Below are 25,040 nucleotides of genomic sequence, written 5' to 3'. Positions count from 1 at the left end.
GTTAGGCACTATTTAATCAATGCAAAAGGAAAGTAATTTTTTTAACTTCTTTTACAGTAATAACTTAAACCCAAAGATGGAGCTCTTGGACTGTTTATTAAAAATAGAAAAAGTGGAAGCAATAGTTAGTAAAGCAAGATAATATAAAACTTTTGGAATCTCTTTTTTTTGTCTGGGGTGGGTGGTGGCTCTGGTTTTGGTTTGGGTGTGGGGCTTTGTGTGGGTTTTCTTTTTGTGGTGGTTTTTGGGGTTTTGGTGGGGTTTTGTGTGTGTGTCTTCAATGACCTTTCATTCTAGATTTTGAGCAAATCAGTTTAAATACTCTTTCATGTGTATACATGTCGTAGGGTTGGAAGGGAAAGACCGGGCTTTTTCCTCCCCCCGGAAAGTGAAGGACAAAAAAAAACTCACAGCTGAATTAGCAAAGCAGTAGGTGCTGTGTATTTACAAAGCTGTTTAGGGAAACACAGGGAAATATATACAGAATTTACAGTATTTACAATATATACAGAAATATACAACAAAGTAGCACAGAAATGAGAGTTCCTCCTCTGCTGAGGGGGTTCCCCACCTCTGCTCCCCCTTCTCTCCCCCTTTCCCCAGAGAGGGTTAGAAAGAGAAAAAAGAGAAAAAAAATTAAAAGCAGTTATGTGTTAATTGGAAAGCGGTTAATACAGGCCTTGCAGCTTATCAGTTTCAAGGTCAAGCCTGGCCAAAAGCCCAGAAGCTGCGAGCTGCAAGCCACCGAAGGAGGGGGAAGACAGACTGACCAGAAAAGTGCAGGAATGCCCAGGATACTCTGCTGTACTCCCAGTTCAGAAGGTGCTTCCTCCCAATCTACCAATGAAATTAGTTTAGATCCGTCTTTCGTTTACAAACATCCGACCACAATATTCCCTTTCTTAAGGGGACAGCCTCAAACGGTCACAATACACTCTCATAATTGCCAGTAAATATTTCTGTCTACATATGAATCTCAGCTTTTGTACAGTCTTTCTCTCACTTTCTGTACTGCCTCTTAAATTTTTTTCAAGCCTTTTTCCAAGTTTTCTACTTGAATTCCTTTGTTGTCCTCCTAATCACCTGGCACTACCTACAGCAATCTCTTGCAGAAATTATCTTCATGTTCTCACTGTTTTAAGGGTGCAGGTGACCAGGCTAAATAGATGTTTTTCATAGGGAATAAAAATTAAAGAAGTATCAAGAGGTCACTAAGTCCTACAGAAAGTGTAACAACAAAAGAGCACAATAACTTTTAATCTGAACCTGCAATTAACAAGCAGTACAAAATGCAGTCTCACTCGTTTTTGAGAAACAATAAATTTCTTGATTCCTCAAATTAAGTTTTTTAGCAGCCCAATGCACTAGAAATATATAGATTTATCTTTCTCCTTGCCTTGTACTTCTTACAGGTGTACTACAAGGCATGAGCAGCAGTTTCTTTTCCAGGAAAACACAAATGAAGAAAAATAGCTTTACGCCACTATCAGACGCGTGGAAGTTTGAGGTTATTCACCCCCAAGTCCAACATGATTCAAGCTTCCCTGCTGCTGAAGAACCACTCCTGAAGACTGGAATTCCATGGTACATACACGCATACATGCATTTAAAGCATCTATGTTGCATGAGGTTACATTGGACAACTTCAAAATCTGATGGGAGTTAAATTCAACAGCTTTACCACTAATTTATGCCACCAAAACAGGCCAAAGATCCTGCAGTGAGTTAATAGTAAAATACTAACACCTTATTTGATGTATATAACATCTATTTGGCAGATATAAAAATTCTACCCAAACTCAGAGAAACAGAGCTCATGCATTTCTAAAGGATTCTGCCTAGAAGAGTCTTAATTTGAGATCAGAATTAGCAGGTGGATTGTACCTATGCAGACAAACAGCCCCTCCTGTTCCTCCCTGCTCAGAGTGAGTTACAACAGTGTCAGGTAAAGAGAGGTCCCTTTCCACCTCCTGCTCGAAAGAGGAATCTGGGTAGGTTGGTAGGGATCAAATGAGCATTCATTCCTATGCCCATTGAGTTGAAAGGGAATGTCATTCACTTCTGAAAATTGCACATCAAGTATATTCCACTATGTCATAAAATATTTTATCCTGAATCTTTTATTCTTAACATGAGCACTGCAGTTGCAGAATAAATCATCCTCACAATAATTCATCAGAAAATTAAAATTTCTTCAAAAATTGTGGTGTCAGGAAACGTTTCAAATGAGCCTTAAATAATTACAGAATCAATTTGAATCAATTTATTAAGTAATAAAATACTGTACTACTAGAATGTTCAATTAGCATAGTTTCAATTCATTTATTTAGGAATTAACATTCTATGGAGCGATAGGAAAAGATCTAAGTTATGGTAATTGCTAAAAGATTTTTTAGAGAATTATTTTTGTCAAGATATTTCTGCACCAAAAGAGTATATAATATAAATAGAAGTGCTACTTACTTTTATTTTTTTCACTTAATCATGCTAGTAGTAAAGTGTTTTTCTATATCCAGCTGGCATTTCTGAGTTGCCTATTGATGGTAAGTGCTCTGCAGAAATATTACCGTTTCTATTAATAGTCATGTGAAAGTCATATCGGTGAAAACAAACTTCAGTTTCTCAGCTATCTCAGTCAAGTTTAACCCTCTTGACAAAAAGCTGCAAGATATGAACTATATTGTGTCCTTCAAATAAGCCTATGCATTTCCTTTCTGAAAATTACACCACTAACACATTTCATAAGCCAAAAAGTAGACCTTTTTTCCTTATCATATAGCAAGCTAAAGTGAATAGAATAGAATAGAATAGAATAGAATAGAGTAGAATGGAATAGAATAGAGTAGAGTGGAATAGAATAGAATAGAGTGGAATAGAATAGAGTGGAATAGAATAGAGTGGAATAGAATAGAATAGAATAGAATAGAATAGAATAGAATAGAATAGAATAGAATAGAATAGAATAGAATAGAATAGAATAGAATAGAATAGAATAGAATAGCGTAGAATGGAGTAGCATGGAGTAGAATAGAATAGAATAGAATAGACCAGACCAGGTTGGAAGAGACCTTCAAAATCATCGTGTCCAACCTGTCATCCAACACCACCACCAACACCAAACACCAACACCAAAAATGTTCTATCTTTTTGGTAAGATGAAAACTTTTTTCAGATAGCTCAGAAAAGTCAAATGAAGACATTCTAAGAAATGTGCTTCACATAATGGTCAAAAACTTTAATTATTCACCTCAGTGAAACGTGTAACTCAAAATCCTTAAAGAAAAAGGGCTCATATTCTTTACCTCAGTCTGAACTCAGGCTATATTAATACCACTCCAGTGCAATACAATTGAAATGGGTCTTTTTGGAGCTATATGCTTATCTAGTTAACCCTTCTAGCTAAAGCAAAATTACTTCCCTTTTTTTATCACATGTATGATCCTGAACTCCACCATCTCGAGGTCACTACAGCCAACACTGCGCCCTACCTTGAGTACTGTGTCCAGTTCTGGGCTCCTCAGTTTAAGAAGGACATCAAAACACTTGACCATGTCCAGAGAAGGGCAACAAGGCTGGGGAGAGGCCTTGAACACAAGCCCTATGAGGAGAGGCTGAGGGAGATGGGATTGTTTAGCCTGGAAAAGAGGAGACTCAGGGGTGACCTCATTGCCCTCTACAACTACCTGAAAGGTGGTTGTAGCCAGCAAGGGGTTGGTCTCTTCTCCCAGGCAACCAGCACCAGAACAAGGGGACACAGTCTCAAGCTGCGCCAGGGGAGGTTTAGACTTGAGGTGACGAGGAAGTTCTTCACCAAGAGAGTCATTCTTCATTGGAACGGGCTGCCCAGGGAGGTGGTGGAGTCACCGTCCCTGGAGGCATTCAAGAGGGGATTGGACGTGGCACTTGGTGCCATGGTCTAGTCACGGGGTCTGTGTTGATAGGTTGGACTCGATGATCCTTGAGGTCCTTTCCAACCTAAGTTATACTGTGATACTGTGATACCTTCACATCCTTGATCAGTCCCTCCATGTTTAGCAGTACAAGCCTGCATCAAGACGTTATTGTCAATGCACTGGAGGCACCGTGATTCTGCATTATGGAACACAATTTTTTATCAGTATAAATTTGTACTGTAATAAATGTTAGGCCTATTTCTGATTTCATGGTACTCAAGAGCAAGTTAGGAATTTAGGGAAGTTACATCTCTGTGTATGAATGATGATATTCTATGCCCCAGTATTCCTGACAATGCCACAAAATAAAGGCCCCCGTAGCGTGAACTGAGCTGTCCAAGTAAACATAGTTTGATTTTTCCAAAGTACCAGACATTTGCAGATGGTGCTGAATTCATGCAAGAGAGGACCACTATAAATCCGCTTCTGTTTAGATTGCTAAATGAAAATTCTCTGTCTTGGGATTAGGAAATGTGTGCTGCATGTTCTTAGGTGAGACATTAATGGATTTGCCAACCTGATAGAACAAACGTTGAAGCTATGGAGCAAATTAAGGTGCTTGAAAAATTGATGTCAATGTGATTTACTTGTTCCAAGTAATAATTGTAAATTTTCTGGATTTGCATTCGTTTGTATTAAAGCTGTGTTTCAATGTAAACTATATTGAAATACTTCAGTGAAAACACCATATCATTCATAAGACTGAAAACTTGATTTTATCTCTGCTAGATTCCTAGATAACTTGTAGCATCATTTCAAGTTGCTATGTATGTCACCTTGAAGGACTACATTACTGTGGTGTGCATCAGCTCTCTTTCGCTCCAGGAGACAATTGTGTGGTTTCCATTGTTACCAAGCAACAAAAAACTCCCTGTTCATTCAGTCAGTAACTCTGTTCTTTTTGTGCCATACTTGATAAAGCTCTTTTTTAGGAAAAAAAATCACTACTTAAACCACTGCCTTGCTTTCCATGGTTTTTGTGCACTGGTCTGTTGAAGGATGACCACTAGTTTTGCTGTGATTTGTTGTCTAGGGCTTCAGAAACTTGGAGAAAAAGGAGCTTTTTAAGGATGATGAGGTGGTGTATGCCACAAAAGGTGACAGAAGAGAATGACTGTGGAGCTGAATGATATGGAGCTGAAGGACAGGCAAGTGCCTTTTAAAAGTCCACCTTGTCAGTTGAATTGGTTCACAAGATGGATCACTAACAAAGTCTGTTAAAGAACAGGTGCATGACTATTGTGAGAGATCCTGAGAATAGATATGGCCTTGCTATCCTTGAAGAGAAACCCAGTAATTTTTCCTTAAGTTAAATCCATTTGCTCCTCCAGTAGAACTGAATTATCTTTTATTCTCACATCAAGCTAATGTGCCTTTAGCAGATCCCTGCTAAAGTTTTGTGAGTGCAGGAGCAGATGCTGACCTGCAGCCCTGTGCTGGAATAGCAACTGAATCCCTTGTAGGCTGCACTGAAATAAAACCTCACCAGCAAGTCCTTAGCACAAGAAAGAGAGGCCAGCCTGGCCAAAGGAGGCAGATGATCTTTCTGGAGGAAATTGATCACAATGGAAAATGGAACCCCAGGGCTGTGTCAGCTGCCGCTGTCAGGGAAGAGCTCAGAGGTAAAGCAAACTACAATTTTTATTCTTTAATCACCAAAGACACTGATGATACTTAGCAAACAAATAAAATTGTTTTCTTAACTCCATTCTCCAAGGTCCAGAAGGAAGAACCTTATAAAATATATCTACCCTGGGTATTTGAACTGAATGTAACAACTCTTTGGTTATGTATATGTGTTTGTATGAGTCAGCAAATTCTAATGAGCATTCTAATGCTAAAAAACAAAAATGACATTAAAAAAATATGTTAACAGTATTTTTTAAAGATCTATTTTTGTAAATTGTGAAGTTATATACAATAGTTATAATAAGTACCTATTTGAATGAAAACTAATATTGTAATTCACTCCAATATCAGAAAATACCTGGGAAATTTCTTTGTCTTTTAGTATCTCATGAAAAATTGCAGTACAGTATTTCACAGTATTTCACAGCATCACTTAGGTTGGAAAGGACCTTGAGGATCATCGAGTCCAACCTATCAACACAGACCCCATGACTAGACCATGGCACCAAGTGCCACGTCCAATCTCCTCTTGAACGCCTCCAGGGTCAATGACTCAACCACCTCCCTGGGCAACCCGTTCCAATGACGAATGACTCGCTCGGTGAAGAACTTCCTCCTCACCTCGAGTCTAAACCTCCCCTGGCGCAGCTTGAGACTGTGTCCCCTTGTTCTGGTGCTGGTTGCCTGGGAGAAGAGGCCAACCCCTTCCTGGCTACAACCACCTTTCAGGTAGTTGTAGAGGGCAATGAGGTCACCCCCGAGCCTCCTCTTCTCCAGGCTAAACAATCCCATCTCCCTCAGCCTCTCCTCATAGGGCTTGTGTTCAAGGCCTCTCCCCAGCCTTGTTGCCCTTCTCTGGACACGTTCAAGTACAATGCATTTAAAGACCTACTGCAGTAACCAATTGCTCAGAGGACAGAAATTCTTTAGGACTGTCATCCCATATTGGTCAAAGTATGTATTGCCTTCTCATTTCTTAACAGTGTGTTACACGTAAACTTGGGTCTGATCTTTTTAGTTTATTATTGATTACCTCATCACTATTTGCTTATTTAAAGGTAAACTACCTCTTTCAGCTAATAGGTGAGACAGTTTGAAGGAAGATGTCAGTGAAACTGTACCATAACTATTTTGTTTCCCAACAAGCAACATAAAATTCCAGGGTTTTCATTTCTATTTAAGGTAAAAATGCAGACCTTCATTATTTTCTACATCCTTCTTTGTCACATAATTCCTTATTATCTATCTACCAATGTCATTCACTGATGATTATATGGAAATGTTTTTCTCTTCTGTTTTATTCTTCATCTAGAATTTATGAAGAAGTTCTCTGGGTTGCTACCTTCCAAAACCTAACCTCCAGAATTGAGTGGAAGTGGTGGCTGCTCCTGTTTTCCAGTGTCTTAAAAAAAAAGAGATACAATCCTTAACCTGCAAAAGCAAGTCAGTGAACAATTTTTTTGTCAATTAGTTCTATGCTTTGCTAATGAAATGTAGCCCAGATTATGCATAGGTCACACATATAAACTCACAGTAATGTCTTCAAATGCAAACAGTCCCAAATGATCATTTAAGGTCATGCACACTCTAGCAATTGTTTTTAACTATCTCATATTTTTTCCTTCCCCTTCCCCAAAACTGGTACAGAAGATATGCATACACAGTTTCAAAAGAGAGGACAAGGGTGTTGATGAAAAGTGGTTGATAGGAATGATGCCATCCCATAACAAATATCACTTGAAGTTACTTGGGCTTACTAACTGTAGTAATTATTTTCACTAAACTAAATTGCAGTCCTGTAATTGGTTATGACTTCATGACAATGTGTTAAGCCAAATTAATTAGGTAATTTTGACTTACAAGAAGCATCTAATTATGATTTCAGATTGTTAGAGGCTTCTGGGACAGGTTGCAGAGAAGATCTTTTGCCTCTCCACAGAAACCTGTACATTTGTGTGTGTGTGAATATCAGGATCTTCTGAACACTTCCTTTTTGAGGTCTGCATACAGTTAATTTCAGAAGATTAAACTCAGCAGCATTCAATAGAGAAGATAACTATATGAGAAGTATAGTTTAACATGCTTCTTCTGTGACTCAAATATAAAGAGCAGAAGGAATCTGCAAGGTGAATGATTGTCATGACTTTATGTATTTGATGTTTTCAGTAAGACATGACATTTATGAAAAAAATACAGTAATCATACAGGTACAAACTCAAGATTTTATCTGTTGGCATAGAATTCAAAACAGTTACTTGTGCACTGATGTGTTTCACCTATTCTCTTCTGTGTCAGAGTAGAGCATTTTAGATGAGTCCCATAAAGGATGAAGGTGGTTCAGAGGGCTCAGATAAGAGCCACATAGAGAAGACAAAGGAAAGGCTGGTCAAAGCAAGGCAAGAGAACTAGAACTTCTTTCCACGCCTTGAGTCAGCAGGTTTGCTCAGGCAAACTCAATGGACAGGTGTGGTACTGGACATAGTTGGGTTTATGGTGGGACGGACAGGCATCACTGGGAGGAAGATAGAAAATGCTATCATTAGTGTGTCTTGAATGTTGCTCATTCAAAGGAATACAGATGTGAACAGTGAGAACAGTTTTCAGGGATACAGCTAGAGAGAAATTCAGACCTGATGTTACATTTTCTCATGGTCACAAGGACTGAAAGAGAGAGGTGCTACAAGTACAGAAGCAGCACACTTTTAAAGAAAACTTGCTGAAACTATGCTAGGAAATTGACTAAAATCTTGGTGTCAGAGGAAGAAGATTAAAAGACAAGACTCTGCCTGCCAAACTGGGTCATTTAGCATATATGCCAACCTAATCATTTACCATGGTCTTTTACCAAATTCAAATGAGCATTGCATCATTCCAGGAGCAAAACTTTGACTTGTCATCACCTCTCTTTTGGGACCTCATAAATATTCTATCAGAATATTCTGTCTGGCAAAAGAAAAAAAAAGGTGAATGATCTATTCTGTCTTTCACAGTGCAAGCCAAAGCTCCCAAACCTGTCATACCCCTTTATGCAGGTAAGTACAATGTCCCTGGCTTGTTTATACTTTCTACATTTCCAATGAAACCCAAGAAATCCAGCTCTCATTTTTCTCAAGCAACAGTTGTAGTTGGACTGTGTCATCTAAAGTGGTTTTTGGTGCCGTGAGAAAGCATGTGCTGAGTGTCCTCTGCTTGCAGGTGACTCCAGCCTTTTACCAATAAAGTAGAAATCAGGATCCATTATGTCCTCTTTGGAAGAATAACCCAATATGATAATGGACATAGCCAAAAAGATGTGAGCTAACACATTTCTGTTTTACCACCACTCTTCCCAAGCCTCCTCCCTGCACTTAGGTACTGGAGCTGTCATTTTTTATGTGCTGCAAGTTCAGCAGATGATTGTTTTCATCTTGGGACATGCCAGGCACATAGGGCAATTCGTCTACATTTTAATAAATAAGTAGAATTTTGGAGCTTGTACATGGTTCAGCTGCCTCCACCAGCTGTCCTATGAATAATGTACATATCTTTGATTTCCTTTCTATCCAGACAGTAGCTGTGTTGATGCAGTAAATTTTGAAGACATTGACAGTGGTGCTGGAGACTTAATCCCTCTTAACTGTATATGAACTTCAAAGCCTTGTTACACTGCATAGTATGGTTCTCTTATCAGCACGATTTTGATGCTGCCTTTTGATTTCTTGTTCCCTGGGAAAGGGGAGGGGAAACAGCTGAATGCCTGGTCAAAGGCCAAAATAATAAAAAATGGGTGTTGGGGAATGCTCATTAATTTGAATAACTCGAGTGAGGTCTGTTAACAGAGGAAACACAATGGGCCTTCAGATTCAAGACTGAACTTCAAGAGTCCTTTTTAATATCTGATTCAGCAGTATACAGCCTGCAGTGCTAATGGTCTACACTGCTAGAGTGTTCACTATGGCTCTGTAAAATTAGTAAAGGAATATGATACAAAATGAGCAGAGAGATGTCTGCTGAGTTCATGGTACAACACATTTTATCCATCTTATTTGTGTTTCACTAAACTTAGCTGCCAACTATTCTGACTAAGTATTGATTTGTCATAGAGCATTCCAGCAGGAGTAGGGAAGTGATCGTACCCTCATACTGAGCACTGGTAAGGCCACGTCTCAAATACTGTGTTCGGTTTTGGGCTTTTCACTACAAGAGGGACATTTTGTTGCTGCAGCATGCCCAGAGAAGGGCAAGAAAACTAGTGAAAGGTCTAGAGAACAAATCTTACAGTTGAGGGAACTGGAACTGTTTAATCTGAAGAAGAGGAGGCTGAGGGGAGACCTCATTGCTCTCTACAACTATCTGAATGGAGGCTGTAGTGAGGTGGGGGATGGTCTCTTCTCTCTAGTATCAGGTGATAGGACAAGAGGAAATGGCCTGAAATTGTGCCAGGGGAGGTTTACATTACATATTACAAAAAAATGTCTCTATGAAAAGAGTGGTCTGACATTGGAACTGGTTACCCTGCAAGATAGTGGAGTCACTGTCCCTAGAGATCATAGTATCATAGTATCAGTCAGGGTTGGAAGGGACCACAGGGATCATCTACTTCCAACCCCCCTGCCATGGGCAGGGACACCCCACACTAGATCAGCCTGGCCAGAGCCTCATCCAGCCTGGGCTTAAACACCTCCAGGGACAGGGCCTCAACCACCTCCCTGGACAACCCATTCCAGGGTTTCACCACTCTCATGGTGAAGAACCTCCTCCTCACATCCAGCGTGAATCTCCCCACCTCCAGCTTCATTCCATTCCCCCTAGTCCTATCACTACCTGAGATCCTGAGAAGTCATTCCCCAGCCTTCCTGTAGGCCCCCTTCAGATACTGGAAGGCCACAATTAGGTCACCTTGGAGCCTTCTCTTCTGCAGACTGAACAGCCCCAACTCCTTCAGTCTGTCCTCATAGGAGAGGTGCTGTTCAAGAAACATGTGGACATGGCACTTCAGGTCATGGTGGTGTTAGGTCGGTGGTTGGAGTAGATGATCCTAGAGGTCTTTCCCAATGAAAACAATTCTATGATTCAATGATTCTATGACTGTCTAATTATTTGTTTTTCTAAATTGGTGTTATAGTTTCAAGGAAATCGTGCTTCTAACATCATGCATCACGCTCTTTAACCAGCTGTGCTGATGAGGGTTTTTTCCCCAACCAGTAGTTGCTTTTTGGCCCAAGTGACCCTTACATTCATCTAGTACAGAATGATCATGGTAGAGTGGCAATAATTGACTGCCAGACCAAAAGTTACTATTAGTGTGCCTATCCTGTGAAGTAAAAGCAGCCTTTAGTAACACCAGTGCAAAACACTGTCTTGGTATAAGGAACTCTTCACTGACCGCAGGCTCTGACCTAGGCTGGGATGAAAATTGGAGTACTCTCCCTCCTGCTGTTAACCTTGCTAGACTAATTGCACAAATAAACTTTAAGAACTCAGCAGGCACCTTTCCAGTTTTATCATAAGAGAAATGTCATATGTAAAGCTAATCTGAACACATCCTCTAGATTGTACTCACAACATATGACTTGTGGTTTCTGTCGATGCTGAGACTACCTAACACAGGGATTCCTGTAAATGCCCTGCAACAGGAAATAAATTTGTGTTCTATTCAAGGCTTAACTGGGGAGAAGATGGCAGAGAAGATTCTGAGCCTAACATGCACCAGAAATTTGGGAATAGAGTCCTTACATTCAAAACCCCCCCAGTGTTTATTTTCAAATTGTGCCATACTTTCATACTTCCAACACTGCCTGTTCTTGAGTGTTAATGAATAGGTCTGTTGGATAGAAACACATGTGCCACTGCTTAATGGGTAGCATTACTTAATATTGCTCTGGTAAAAATGTGTGGTTTTTAACTTTAGTCACTAGATGGCCTTTGAGTTTGCAAAAGCTCCCCGAATGCCATACCTTACATTTATCTAGATAATGAAATACGCTTACAAGCCAGCCAAATTCGACCAATATTACTGCAACCAAACATCTAAATACCAAACTTGTGTGTCCATAATGCATTATTCTGATTGTTTTTTTTAATCTCCTGCATGTCATCTGATTTTTCACATCCTTCATCTCTTATTAGAATATAAAACAGTGCAAAAGTATTACTGAGAAATGCACTTTAAAAGTACAGTACACAGCATACAACATGGTGCTGAGCATAGATTCTGAGTTTGTAGGGAAGTTAGCAGAGCTGTTAACACCTGGTTCTGCCATGCTTACTGCTGGTGTAGTAGAGCTTTGAAGGATAGAAGCTGGTGTATAAGCTGCACTGCAAACAGGTATCTTGTCTAAAGATATTTGCAACATATAGTACCATGGTGGATTTATAATTTTGAGCAGCAGGTTATGTGTTACTTTCTCCAGTATTCTCCTTGTCATTTTCCTGGGGTTTAGTGAGTGAGACTATGGGTCTCATTAATTTCTGGCAACCAGGAGACCAAGATTTTGACAATTGAAAGCTGTGAAAAACGCTGAAAAGCTGTGAAAAACAGAACTCTGAAAAGTTCTGTTCAGTTTTTCATATTGATTCTCTGTCTATCATCCATATTGCTATAATTTTAAGGAGAAGAAAGGCAGAAAGAAGACATAAAAGTGATCCTCCTAATTATTTTTTTGTTTTGTTTTGTTTTGTTTTTCTCTTTGTGAATTTGCTAATAGTTCTGGAAAGAACAAGAGGACACAGTCTCAAGCTGCGCCAGGGGAGGTTTAGACTCGAGGTGAGGAGGAAGTTCTTCACCGAGCGAGTCATTCGTCATTGGAATGGGTTGCCCAGGGAGGTGGTGGAGTCATCGACCCTGGAGGCGTTCAAGAGGAGATTGGACGTGGCACTTGGTGCCATGGTCTAGTGATGGGGTCTGTGTTGATAGGTTGGACTCGATGATCCTCGAGGTCCTTTCCAACCTAAGTGATACTGTGATACTGTGATACTGTAACAGTATTGAGACTGCTAGACTCCTACCAAAATCCTTGAGAAGTCAGATATATGCTCTAGATTTAGAAGCCTAAATCTGTTTTGTAAGTCTGTAGAATGTTAACATCTCTTTGTAAGACAGTCACTTTCACTCTTTCATGGACTAGCAGTTGCACTTCCTGCCTCTAGCACTCAGGCAACAGCATTGGCTCTCAGGCATTAATCCAGTGTGAGACACTATTCTACCACAAGCCATGCAAGAAAGTAGTTGCCATTCAAATTATTAGCAGAGCTGAAACTAGCTCAGAACCATCTATCATAATTTTTCAGAGACAAACAGGAAGAGTGGTAAACCTGGGCATGTTTTGTATGTTACTCTTGTGCCCACCCTTTCTTCCTTTTGGCAGAACAGGAAACCATCTTCTGTTTTTCTTCTTTTTTCTTTCTTAAGGAATTAGAAAAAAAAAAAAATAGAACATAAAATTCATCACTTATGCTGCAGTTGAGGCTAAAAGCCCTGGTATGAGATCAGTGTTATGAAAAGCTGCTGGACATATACCCAGCACTACAGATGATATTCTGAAGTCTTTATCAAGCAGTTTAGAAGTTTTACAGATGGGAATCCAGGTGAAGGGTGAATAAATGGTTTGCCAAATCCTATTGGGAATCTGTAACATAGGAATTAAACTTCCTGTGTCCTGAGCACTAGCCTGGGCCTATTTTTTGACCAAACTCTGAGCTTTCATCTTAGTAGTGTTTTGCTGAAATTTTGCTTTAAAAAATAATAATTTGCACAAAATAATGTCTTCTTAAAGGTTGTGCTGAGGCACAAATGAAGACTTAGGAATGTAACTCATTTTTTATCCAGTATTTCTGTGTGTTTCAGACATGGAATAGCTGTGAAAGCCTTCACCACACCTGTGGTATCATAGTATCATAGGATCATTCAGGGCTGGAAGGGACCACAAGGATCATCTAGTTCCAAACCCCCTGCCATGGGCAGGGACACCCCACACTAGATCAGCCTGGCCAGAGCCTCATCCAGCCTGGGCTTAAACACCTCCAGGGACGGGGCCCCAACCACCTCCCTGGACAACCCATTCCAGGGTTTCACCACTCTCATGGTGAAGAGCTTCCTCTTCACATCCAGCTTGAATCTCCTTGCCTCCAGCTTCATTCCATTCCCCCTAGTCCTATCACTACCTGACATCCTGAGAAGTCCTTCCCCAACCTTCCTGTAGGCCCCCTTCAGATACTGGAAGCTGTGGATACTGGTGCTGTGTCATAAGTTATGTAGAAGTGCTAAATTCATTCCAACCTGGTCTGGTCTATTCTATTCTAATTCTATTCTATTCTATTCTATTCTATTCTATTCTATTCTATTCTATTCTTCTGAACTGGTGGCAGTCTAGGATCACCAGTGGGCATTTTCCTGAGAGAGCTGTGGGAGTGTTTTTCTCAGATCAAACTCTTAATCTTTGCACTTGACCAAAGATCCCAGGTGGTAATTCATTTCCTCTCATTCTCTGCTGGGCTTTCACTAAAGCATGTCTCTTGAGGTCGGTTCAAGCTCTGAAATGCTCCTAAATTTTGCTGTAGAATGAGCTTGTTCCTCTCTTTCATCCTTGGTTATGTTGCAGTGTATGCCTAAATGCTGGAATCTCCCACCAATTTTTGCAAGGGCAACACAGAAATCCTTTGGGGTTGGTTTTTTTTTGGGGAGGTGTTGGGGTTTTTTTTAAGAGACACTACAAAAATTAGGAAATCCTTATGTAAGAACATTTTGAAAATCTCTTTCCAATGCAGTCCTTCTTCGCTTTTCCTACTGTTTTCACTTGTCTGCTACTTCAAACTCTCTTTTTGTATTTTCTGTCTCCTGGCCTGTATCAGGAACAGTGTGGCCAGCAGGAGCAGGGAGGTCATTCTGCCCCTGTACACCGCACTGGTTAGGCCACAATTTGAGTCCTGTGTCCAGTTCTGGGCCCCTCAGTTTAGGAAGGATGTTGAGTTGCTGGAACATGTCCCGAGAAGGGCAACAAAGGTGGTGAGGGGTTTGGAGCAAAAGCCCTGTGAGGAGAGCCTGAGGAGGCTCAGGGGAGACCTTATTGCTCTCTACAACTACCTGAAGAGAGGTTGTAGACAGGCAGAGGTTGGTCTCTTCTCCCAGGCAACCAGCATCAGAATAGGAGGACACAGTCTCAAGCTGCACCAGGGAAGGTTTAGACTGGATGTTAGGAAGAAATTCTTCAGAGAGAGAGTGATTTGCCATTGGAATGAGCTGCCTGGGGAGATGGTGGAGTCACCATCACTGGAGGTTTTTAGGAGGAGACTTGATGGGGTGCTTGGTGCCATGGTTTAGTTGATTAGATGGTGTTGGATGATGGGTTGGACACGATCATCTGGGAAGGTCTCTTCCAACCTGGTCTATCCTATCCTATCCTATCCTATCCTATCCTATCCTATCCTATCCTATCCTATCCTATCCTATCCTATCTATTCTTTCAAACCTATAAAGTGTAAGCTCCTTTGGAATCACTGAGTTAAAGGTATCTGCTTAACAGGATCTTCTGACCAGGGATGCAGTTGAGTATCTGTTCATTTCTTTTGCAGAGCTGAGATTTTGAACTCTGGATTGATTATGTCTGTTTTCCTTAGTTCTTTTTTCTTTGTTTCTTACTGATTTATTAATTATTATTTTTTTTGTGTGTGTGTGTGTATAAGATAAATGCTGCCTTTGGGTTTGTATGTCACACATAACCACATACTAGGTAGGGAAGCAACTGAAAGCTAAAGAAGATGTTTTGTGCAGCCATCCAGGCATTCAAAAATAGCTCAGCAACCACACATGAAAACCAGAATTCTGAAAGAGCTCCCATTCTGGGTGCATGTTGATTGCTAAGCTCCTGTGAAAGTCTGGCCACAAACACCACAATGAAACTTTTAGGTGCTGAACACTTTTAGAAATATGGAGCAGTGTGTAACTGCTGCTCCAACCCAAATGTGTATCAAGGAAGAGGAGGATAGTCCAAATTCTGAATAAACCTTTATTTAGAATAAACCAAACCAGGTTGGAAGAGACCTTCAAGATCATCGCATCCAACCCATCAACCAATCCAACCCACCCAAACAGCTAACCCATGGCACCAAGTACCCCAGCAAGTCTTCTCCTGAACACCTCCAATGATGGCAACTCCACCACCTCCCTGGGCAGCCCATTCCAATGGGCAATTACTCTTTCTGTATAGAACTTCTTCCTAATATCCAACCTGAACCTCCCCTGGTGCAGCCTGAGACTGTGTCCTCTTGTTCTGGTACTGGCTGCCTGGGAGAAGAGACCATCATCCGCCTGTCTACAACCTCCCTTCAGGTAGTTGTAGAGAGTGATAAGGTCACCCCTGAGTCTCCTCTTCTCCAGGCTGAGCAACCCCAGCTCCCTCAGTCTTTCCTCATAGGGCTTGTTTTCCAAATCCCTCACCAACTTTGTTGCTCTTCTCTGGACTCGTTCCAGCAAGTCAACCTCCTTCCTAAACTGAGGGGCCCAGAACTGGACACAGGACTCGAGGTGTGGCCTAACCAGTGCAGTGTGCAGTGTACAATGTACAGTGAAGAAATGCTGTATTCTGTTCTCCCTTGGGCAAGTTACACATGGGAAGAAGTTTTGCAGTGCAACTACAGTGACTTCCAGAAAAACTAAATTCTCTAGGTATTTTTGAGAAGCTTTATGTTATTAATAAATTAAAATGAGTAACGGCCTAATTTGTTCTTTCTTGTTATTAACAGCTACTTTGAAAAAATCTCTTTCTTATACAGAAGTGCATTTTAAACCTCAATACATTTGAAAACCGTAGAGAAACTACTTTTACTGTATCATGGGGACTCCCCACATAACAAGATGTTGTTCTGTTTTTCTTAACTATCTTAATAGCTATGTAACATTGCATAATTATCCTCCACCACTAGTCAACGCCTTTGTCATTTGTTGACCTCTTCCCCAGTCAGCTGCTCAAACAAGGCTATGCTTTATGTGGTATTTTAGTTCTGCAGGTGTTTTAAGGGTCAATGGAAAAAAAACCTCCCGCACTGGTGACGGGGATTTCCTCTGCAGCATTCACGGGCAGGGCTCTGGTAAGTGCTCCATCTGACAGACATAAATAACTCTCCTTCTTGACAGTGTTACAACTCCTTTACACCCTCAATGAGTTAGCAGTACTTAGTGTATCAGTACTGTAGCGCACTCAGTGTATTCCTGCACATGCAGCAACAGTTCATATCAATCAGGTGTGATATCTGACTTACACTTTCCTATCTTGCATGTATTTTGCGAAATATATAGCATTATACAGCAGAGCAACTTCTGAATTTCACTGTGGTACTTAATGGAACCGACCTTTTAAAATGTGACACAAGCAGTTAGGGCAGAGACTGTGTGTTCTTATTCCACTTGAAAAGCCTCTGTGTCCAGAACTAACTAAAAATCTGGCAGTCCTTAACATTTTAAAACCTGCTACTCAAAATAGCTCTCATGATACACGATAGAGGGCAGGCAATACATATGCGTTCTAACAAAGTGTAATTTACTTTGCAGCACTTTTGAAGCATCAGCTAATCCATTACTATAACACTGTTAAAGTAGGTTAGAGTATTAGTTTTAGAAAGGTGAAGACTGGACATGCTGAAGTGACTTGTCCAAGGCCACAGAGGATGTCTGTGCCAGAGGCAGGATGGGATCTGACCAAAATCCATTTCTTGAAGCAGTTGATTGAAATGAGAACCTGATGCCTCCAGTTTCTAGGAAGACAAAGTGCTGTGTTTCAAGTCCTGCAATTCTTGCACAAAGCTGTTCTCTGAAACTACCCTTTAGTCTTGGTTTCTCAGGCATGTTGGGCAAAATGCTACTATCACATCGGCGTGTCTGTAGTGACTTCAGTCATGTTTCTTCAGTGTAAGCAGCTTCCAACTGACTGTGCACATGCATCCCTTAACATCTTAAGTTACCACAGAAACCTCACGGGCCACGATTAGCTGAGAACAAGACCCTCTGCTGCGTTGCACTTTGTATAGTCATTCTAGGGCTGCCTGATGAGCTTTCCCACAATGTATCTTTTCTTCAGAAACTGACAGCCTGACCACCATGTCTGCCTTTTTGAGTCATTTGTGGGTTTGAGGGCGAGGGATGCTGCTGAAATATCCTACTTTAACATTTTCCAAATGAGATTTTATTGCTGCCTTTGAAAAAGTTTTCTTATTTCTGGTAATTATTACCCTGTACTTAAAGGAGAGGACTGAAAAAGCTGAAAGCAGGATAAAACTATTTTAAATTGTAGAAACAAAAAAAATTTCTGGTTCAATGTGATGAAAAAATATTTCTGGGGAATTACCATTTTTACAGTTTTATAACCCCAAATCCATTTGTAAATAGCTATTCCCTCTCCTGCTCTGATGGCTGAGGAAGAAGTGCATGAAATGCAACCCAGAATGCTCTGGGTTCAAAAATTCTCTCAGTTCCATGTGTTGCTGTTCAAGGAGCACCTTGTTTGGAGTTCACAAGTCCTCTCAGATATATTCTTCTCCAACACAAAAGACTGCTGTATGCGTTGGGTTTCCTGACATAGGATCATGTGTGAAGTATTTTTACAACTGTTTATTCTGCTTGACAAATAGGATCCAGGAGTCAAAGAAGGACCACAAACATGTCAAATGCATCTTCTTGGAGGGGAATTTGAAGTCTTAGGCATGGTAAGTGATACCTGAGAGGCCTATTTTACAATTGCAGTAACTAGAATAGCTAGTTAATGGTTTCATCTGGTGATTTAACTCTGAAACATTTATGCAACAGTGTTTCTAAGAAAGAATAAGATGTTATGAACTTTTGCTCCTAAGTACAAGGGAGGAATTTACTGGACTGCTTTCACCACACATAATTTTTGCACAAGAACTTGGATACTTCAGTCATTCAAGCTGAAGTGCTAGATCTAGGGGTTTTAAGAATTACACCTTATTTGGGGCAATCTTGATTGTGCTGCTGTAGAAAGAGCTGACATGGGAATTACATAGCAAACCTGTGCATCCAATGGCCTGGAAACACCCTAGACTGTAATCTGCTGCATCAAAACAATATGGATTTGCTGTGGGTCCTGTGCTATAGCTGGTTATCTCAGATACCTTAAGGCATCTCAAATAGCTCTACATGTCTGTATGGATGGCCAGCTAAATTAAGTCCACACTGTTTTTTCCTGAACACTACCAGGAAATAAAAATTGTCAAAGACACTCTCAGGTGGATGTATGAAACAGGCACACCAAGCCACGCAGAATCACTACATTCCACTGGAAAAATTTCAGCACTCGTGCAGGTTCAACTGTCAACACTATATGTTTCTTACTGTTGGGACTAAGAGCTGCTAGCATGATAACAAGGAAGTGTATGAACAAAAGAGATGTCAAAGTTACAAAAATCTCAATGACAACAGCATAAACATAGAGGAGTCGTGCATATTGCTCAGGGGTAACTTGGCACTTAGTTGTTTTCTTTAGCAGCAGTAACCTGGGTTAGAAGCTCATCAGAGAAAACACACAAGAGCTAGACGTCGTGATCTGAAGGGGGCCTACAGGAAGGCTGGGGAAGGACTTCTCAGGATCTCAGGTAGTGATAGGACTAGGGGGAATGGAATGAAGCTGGAGGTGGGGAGATACAGGCTGGATGTGAGGAGGAGGTTCTTCGCCATGAGAGTGGTGAGACCCTGGAATGGGTTGTCCGGGGAGGTGGTTGGGGCCCCGTCCCTGGAGGTGTTTAAGAGCAGGCTGGATGAGGCTCTGGCCAGCCTGATCTAGTGTGGGGTGTCCCTGCCCATGGCAGGGGGTTTGGAACTAGATGATCCTTGTGGTCCCTTCCAACCCTGAATGATACTATGATACTATGATGATCCAAAAGCAAAAAAACAAAGGGGTATTTTTTAACTTCAGTTTCTTCTGCTTTATGATATACAAACCACAGCGCATTTTTGCATCTTCTTTGCAGGTTCCCAGGAGACCAACTGCTTTACTGTAGTGTAAGCTTTGTTACTATCTTCATACTTTTAGCTTCTCTCTGCTCATCTCTTTTCTCTTCCAGAGCTACATTCTTCCCACATATTATGAATATTCCAACTTCTGCCAACCCATCCTAACAGTCTAGAATAAGTCTTCATCAGGATTGATTTTTGGGTCATATTTGACCATTAATGATGCTTTTCCCTTTTCTTCTAGTTTTTCAGGTTTTACACGTCAGAAGATTGTATTGATCAGATGCCTCAGAGTATGTAATCTGTATCTCTGCAGTTTTATAGTTATTATGTGAGATAACTGCAAATAAACTTGCAATATAGCAATTCTGTGATTCAGTGTTGCTTGTAGTCATCAATGTCCTTACAGATATTCAACTTATATACCTAGGAGGAAAAAAAAAATAATAAAAGCCCACTAAAGAACTCACTTTTGCCATGTCCAACCAAAGATGTTGGGTGAGATCATCATCTGAGTCATCCATAATTTGTTTCACTGACCTTAAAGAAGCTATGCCAGTTCATATGTTCTAATGACTACTTATATTATGAAGAGTTTTCACACTATCTATCTTTGATAAACACTAGCTATTTCAGAACTGATCCGTAAGTCATATTACAAGACTATAGTCATTTATTTTACCCTTTCTCCACCTCCCATTCTCCCTTTAACTTTTTCCTTTAGCACTCCAAATATGCCTGGATACGCTGGCAAGGTTCATTGGTCAGCTACTCACCCAGCAAATTCTAATCTTCCATCAACAACCTCATCAATAATTGCACGAATGCATGGGTAGGTATGAGGTATATTTCTCAACTTGTTCAGAAAGGTTAGAGGTAAAATCCTAATTGAATTTAGTTAGTTCAAGAGCAATTAAATGTTAAGCATGACATTCCATTGGCATAAAACATACAGAATGGTTGGGTTTGGATCCCAGCAGATTACTGTCATTCCAATCTGAAATCCTTTTGAAGCTTTAGAATTTCTGAGGAACATTGTAAGGTGTGTAGTGAGCAGGTACCTTAACACTGAGGTAAATCATGCATTCTCAATGTGAATTATTTCTACACTGAGATTTTTTTTCTTCAGCTATCATTGCTAAGCCATGGTTTAAGTAACTCTTTTGATTTGATTGATTGATTTGTGTGTGCTTTGAAGAATGCTCACGAATGTCAAAGTCAAAAATTCCCAAAAGAAAATTGTGTGTTGGTGTGTTTCCAAATCAGTGTTGACAGACTTATGAAGTGGGTATTTGCTATACAAAAATAGTTGTTAAAAATGGGTGAATGTATTTAAAAGGCCGTGAGAGGCAAAATCATGCCATGTTCTTACACTGGTGCAGACCAGGACCTTGTAACTGTGAAGTCTTCATTGCCACACATCACTATGGTGGCTACCTCATGAACAGCTGAAAAAAGCCTTTTCCTTTTACTAGCACAAAGAATTTTTGACATTGGCAAAGGGACAACCCAGCCTTCCTATTACTATTTGTTTCCCCGTCTCCTTTGTGAATTTGTGATTTACATGCATGCTGGTTTCTTGTTATCTGTAATGATCTAGGACACGATGACACTACCCCAAGTTTTTACATTTTCCTGAGAAATCTGTTTCCCATTAAGCAGTTTATTTGCCTTAGTGTTTTGTTCACAACACATCACACTTCTTTTTCGTCACTGCTAGTGGGAAGCATCCAATAAAGGCTTGAAGAGCTTTAGGAAGCTGTCTGGCTTTTAAAGAATTCACCTTGCCAAGTGCTTCATCACTGTGCAAAATGCACTGGCATCCATTTCTGCTGCCCTCCATCCATTCATCTCTTTTTCTCTTGTGGTTATACTTAGAAAAATAGGCAGTCATCTGGAGTCACATTTTGCTGTTGATGGGGAATGAACAGGCTCCTCAGTCCCTATAGGCTAATAAAGCTGAGCTTGGAGCAGCCTGATTCAAGACCAACATACTTGTAAGCGTCACAGACAAATAAAAAGGGAAATACATCTTAGCAAAGATCATTGACAGACTTCAGATCAGACACCAGATTTCAAGAGTGTCAGGCATTACCGTGATTCAAGAAAGGAAAAGGAATTTATTGCCTCCTGTTACTGTGGTTGTAGTCCATAGTGAAGGAGTTTTCTTATTTGTTGGTGGATAACAAGAATGAGGTTCTCATTCTGTGCTAATGGATACTTTCCAGAAATAGGAGAGAATCCTCTAACCTTTTTGAAGAAGACTGGGTGGGAAACAGATTTCAAGCATAATTAGACACAGTAGACAAGGTTTTACCACCCTTTTTCTGAGCTGAGTGGTACATTCCCCTGAGACTAGTTCTCTAGCTGCAAAATTGTAACAATCCTATTTCACTTTCTCTGAGCCTGCTTGTGGAGTAAAAATTGTGTTCACTGACTTAAAATAGGAGGCTTATAGCCCTCTATGAAACTGCTATATAAAACTACTAGGAATGCTGTGAATCTCCCTCTAAGATGAGTTTGTGATGCTCAGAAAAGCGAGATGCTTAACATTTGATTCTTTCCCTTTGTAAAATAAATTATCATATGTCCTGCTGATTTCAGTCCTCACAGGTCAAGCTAGCCTCTAGTGGAGAGGTGAAGAGAGATTGTTCCTGTAATTTGGGGTCACACTACCCCAATTTACCACCACATTCTTTTGATGTAGGATGTGATCTGGGATCTTACTGTTTTTTTAAATGATGAGTGTTTTTATTTCTCTCTTTGATAATTCTTAATTCATGTCTGTAATGATTTCTCACAAAATAACAAGTGATTACATGTGGTGGATGTTTGACGTGTCTGCAGTATACAGCCTTCTGAAGACAATTATGGGCATCAGAGGGAGTCTCTTGTCTACTGCTAACATGGTCTAATAAATGTTCCTGTCAAAAGTATCAGCAATATCAGACAGACCAGGCAGTGTGCAGCTACTTCTGCATTATATTTCTGTTGCATGGGGCTTCCACAGTGTGTTGGACAAAATCCTTTATACCTGTTTATAGCATTCTGAACTCAGCAGGATTTTACATGGTATAGAACAGAAGAAATATGTTTTCTTTATCTTTGTATATGAATAGTAATTATTGATGCATTTTTACTTCCAGGTGATCCTGAGGTGAACCTAGAAAATCAGGTATCAATGTCCTTTATTTAGCTTTTGCATAGGAAGGAATGTTTTATGTGTGGGTTTTTTTTCTTCTTTTGTGTTTAAATGAGCTGTCAGTTGCACCCAGAAAACACAAATTCACTTATACCAGGAGATATATGGAAATCCATTGGTTTCATCATACTTAATATAAGATAGTGCTAGATTTCATTTGATTTTTGAGAGAAGGGTTGCACCTTTTCAGCAAGTTGCTTTGGAGATTTCAAAAGTGATGTTTGAGTCAATTTTTTTATCTGGAGAGAGAGAGAATGTAATATTCTGTGGTCAGTTCTGTCAGCCCTGACTTTCATTGGGTGTTTTGAAGCAGAGGGACTACACTAACTTAGGTTGTAGGAGTAGGATTGGTTATAGTGCCTCTTCCTGTAAAAGATTAGAAGAGTATCAGGAGTCTAAGTATAAACTGTTCCCTCCTAGTCTGCCTCCAGCACATTTTCTAATGCCCATCCCAGTATTTGGAACTACAAAAGCTGGACATCTAAAGCAGGCACACCATGGTGCCAGCAGAGTGTGCTTTCTAGGCTGAAAGCCATACCTTCATCATCACCTGCAAGCACCACAAGTTCTTTATGTGCTTGAATGCATTCCATATGCCCATGGCAGTTATCCACAGACAATGTTCAGGTTAGTCGTGAAGCAGCTGTATGTGTCTAGGAAAGGCTGAAAAGAGGCAAGTGGCAGAAAATGCCTCTCACAGCTGCTGTAGGGATCTGGTTTTCATCATGTTTTATATATGCAGAAAGTAAGATTTAAAATAATATTTCCAACTCATAGGAAGATTGATGATCTGGATGAGGGCATTGAGTCTATCATCAGTAAATTTGCTGATGACACCAAGCTGGGGACAGGAGTTGATCTGCTGGAGGGTAGAGAGGCTTTGCAGAGAGACCTTGACAGGCTGGACAGATGGGCAGAGTCCAACGGCAGGAGATTGAACACATCCAAGTGCCGGGTTCTGCACATTGGCCACAACAACCCCATGCAGTGATGCAGGCTGGGGTCAGAGTGGCTGGAGAGCAGCCAGGCAGAGAGGGACCTGGGGGTGCTGGTTGATGGTAGGCTGAACATGAGCCTGCAGTGTGCCCAGGCAGCCAGGAGGGCCAATGGCATCCTGGCCTGCATTAAGAACAGTGTGGCCAGCAGGAGCAGGGAGGTCATTCTGCCCCTGTACACTGCACTGGTTAGGCCACACCTTGAGTACTGTGTCCAGTTCTGGGCCCCTCAGTTTAGGAAGGAGGTTGACTTGCTGGAATGAGTCCAGAGAAGGGCAACGAAGTTAGCGAGGGGCTTGGAACACAAGCCCTATGAGGAGAGACTGAGGGAGCTGGGGCTGCTTATCCTGGAGAGGAGGAGACTCAGGGGTGACCTTATTGCTATCTACAACTACCTGAAGGGGGGTTGTAAACAGGCAGAGGTTGATCTCTTCTCCCAGGCAGCCAGCACCAGAACAAGAGGACACAGTCTCAGGCTGCGCCAGGGGAGGTTCAGGCTGGAGGTCAGGAGGAAGTTTTACACAGAGAGAGTGATTGCCCACTGGAATGGACTGCCTGGGGAGGTGGTGGAGTCGCCGTCACTGGAGGTGTTCAGGAGGAGACTTGACAGGGTGCTTGGTTGCATGGGTTAGTTGATTAGGTGGTGTTGGGTGATAGGTTGGACGCGATGATCTTGAAGGTCTCTTCCAACCTGGTTTATTCTATTCTATTTGCCACCACTGATCTTAAGGAGACCAATTTTAATGCTATGGAATATTGTAAACTGTTGATATTCTCTGAGGCTGATAGGCATAACTATTTATGTAGAAGGCAGTGAGAAAGAAGAGGGAATGTTTTTCAATATAAGAACACATTATAGAATAGGGTTTTTTCAATATAAGAACACACTATAGAATAGGGGTTTTCTCAGTCTTTCTGTGACTATGGATGCATAGCAAAATGTTGAAGCTCATCTCAGTATAACCACCGGGGACATATTTTTCAAGTGGTGACTCCAGTTAGTCCTCAGAATTCTTTCCACAACACAGAACAAGAAACTATTACAGTTTAGAAGTGTCAATGCGTTGTACCTGCACAAAGTGGACACCAGGAGGCTCAGCATCTGACAGTGAGAAGGAAACAAATGCATGAAGATGTGTGGATAGTTTAAACATGGAATACAAAATAACGTAAACTCGGGTGTTTGTAGTAGTCATCATCACATTATTCTGATATTTATGACTTACAAGTGTTGACAGTGAAAAACCTATTAAAAACAAGAGGAATTGTAACTTAAAGGCTTGAAACAACAAGTCCCTCCCACTGTAAGCGAAGACAAGGTG

General features: G+C 40.8%; 1 protein-coding gene across 1 annotated transcript in view; it reads left to right on the top strand.

Annotated features, from left to right (window-relative positions):
• The window catches only part of SPMIP7 (sperm microtubule inner protein 7), a 35,037-nt gene extending 10,268 nt beyond the window's left edge, over positions 1–24,769 (top strand). Inside the window, 12 exon segments of the mRNA XM_068147425.1 lie at positions 4,987–5,050; positions 5,285–5,575; positions 6,566–6,575; positions 6,895–6,915; positions 6,917–6,949; positions 6,951–6,984; positions 6,986–7,009; positions 7,468–7,535; positions 8,573–8,610; positions 9,129–9,234; positions 20,246–20,356; positions 24,649–24,769. Of these exon segments, the coding sequence (XP_068003526.1) occupies positions 4,987–5,050; positions 5,285–5,575; positions 6,566–6,575; positions 6,895–6,915; positions 6,917–6,949; positions 6,951–6,984; positions 6,986–7,009; positions 7,468–7,535; positions 8,573–8,610; positions 9,129–9,234; positions 20,246–20,356; positions 24,649–24,769 (921 nt within the window).
• Positions 24,770–25,040: the final 271 nt, after the last annotated feature.

This window comes from Melanerpes formicivorus, unplaced genomic scaffold (assembly GCF_026170545.1).
Source record: "Melanerpes formicivorus ecotype bairdi unplaced genomic scaffold, bMelFor1.0.p_v2 SCAF_15, whole genome shotgun sequence".
NCBI classification, from domain to species: domain Eukaryota; kingdom Metazoa; phylum Chordata; class Aves; order Piciformes; family Picidae; genus Melanerpes; species Melanerpes formicivorus.
Note: the sequence above shows the minus strand (reverse complement) of the source record. Positions and strands in the feature narration are given on the sequence as shown.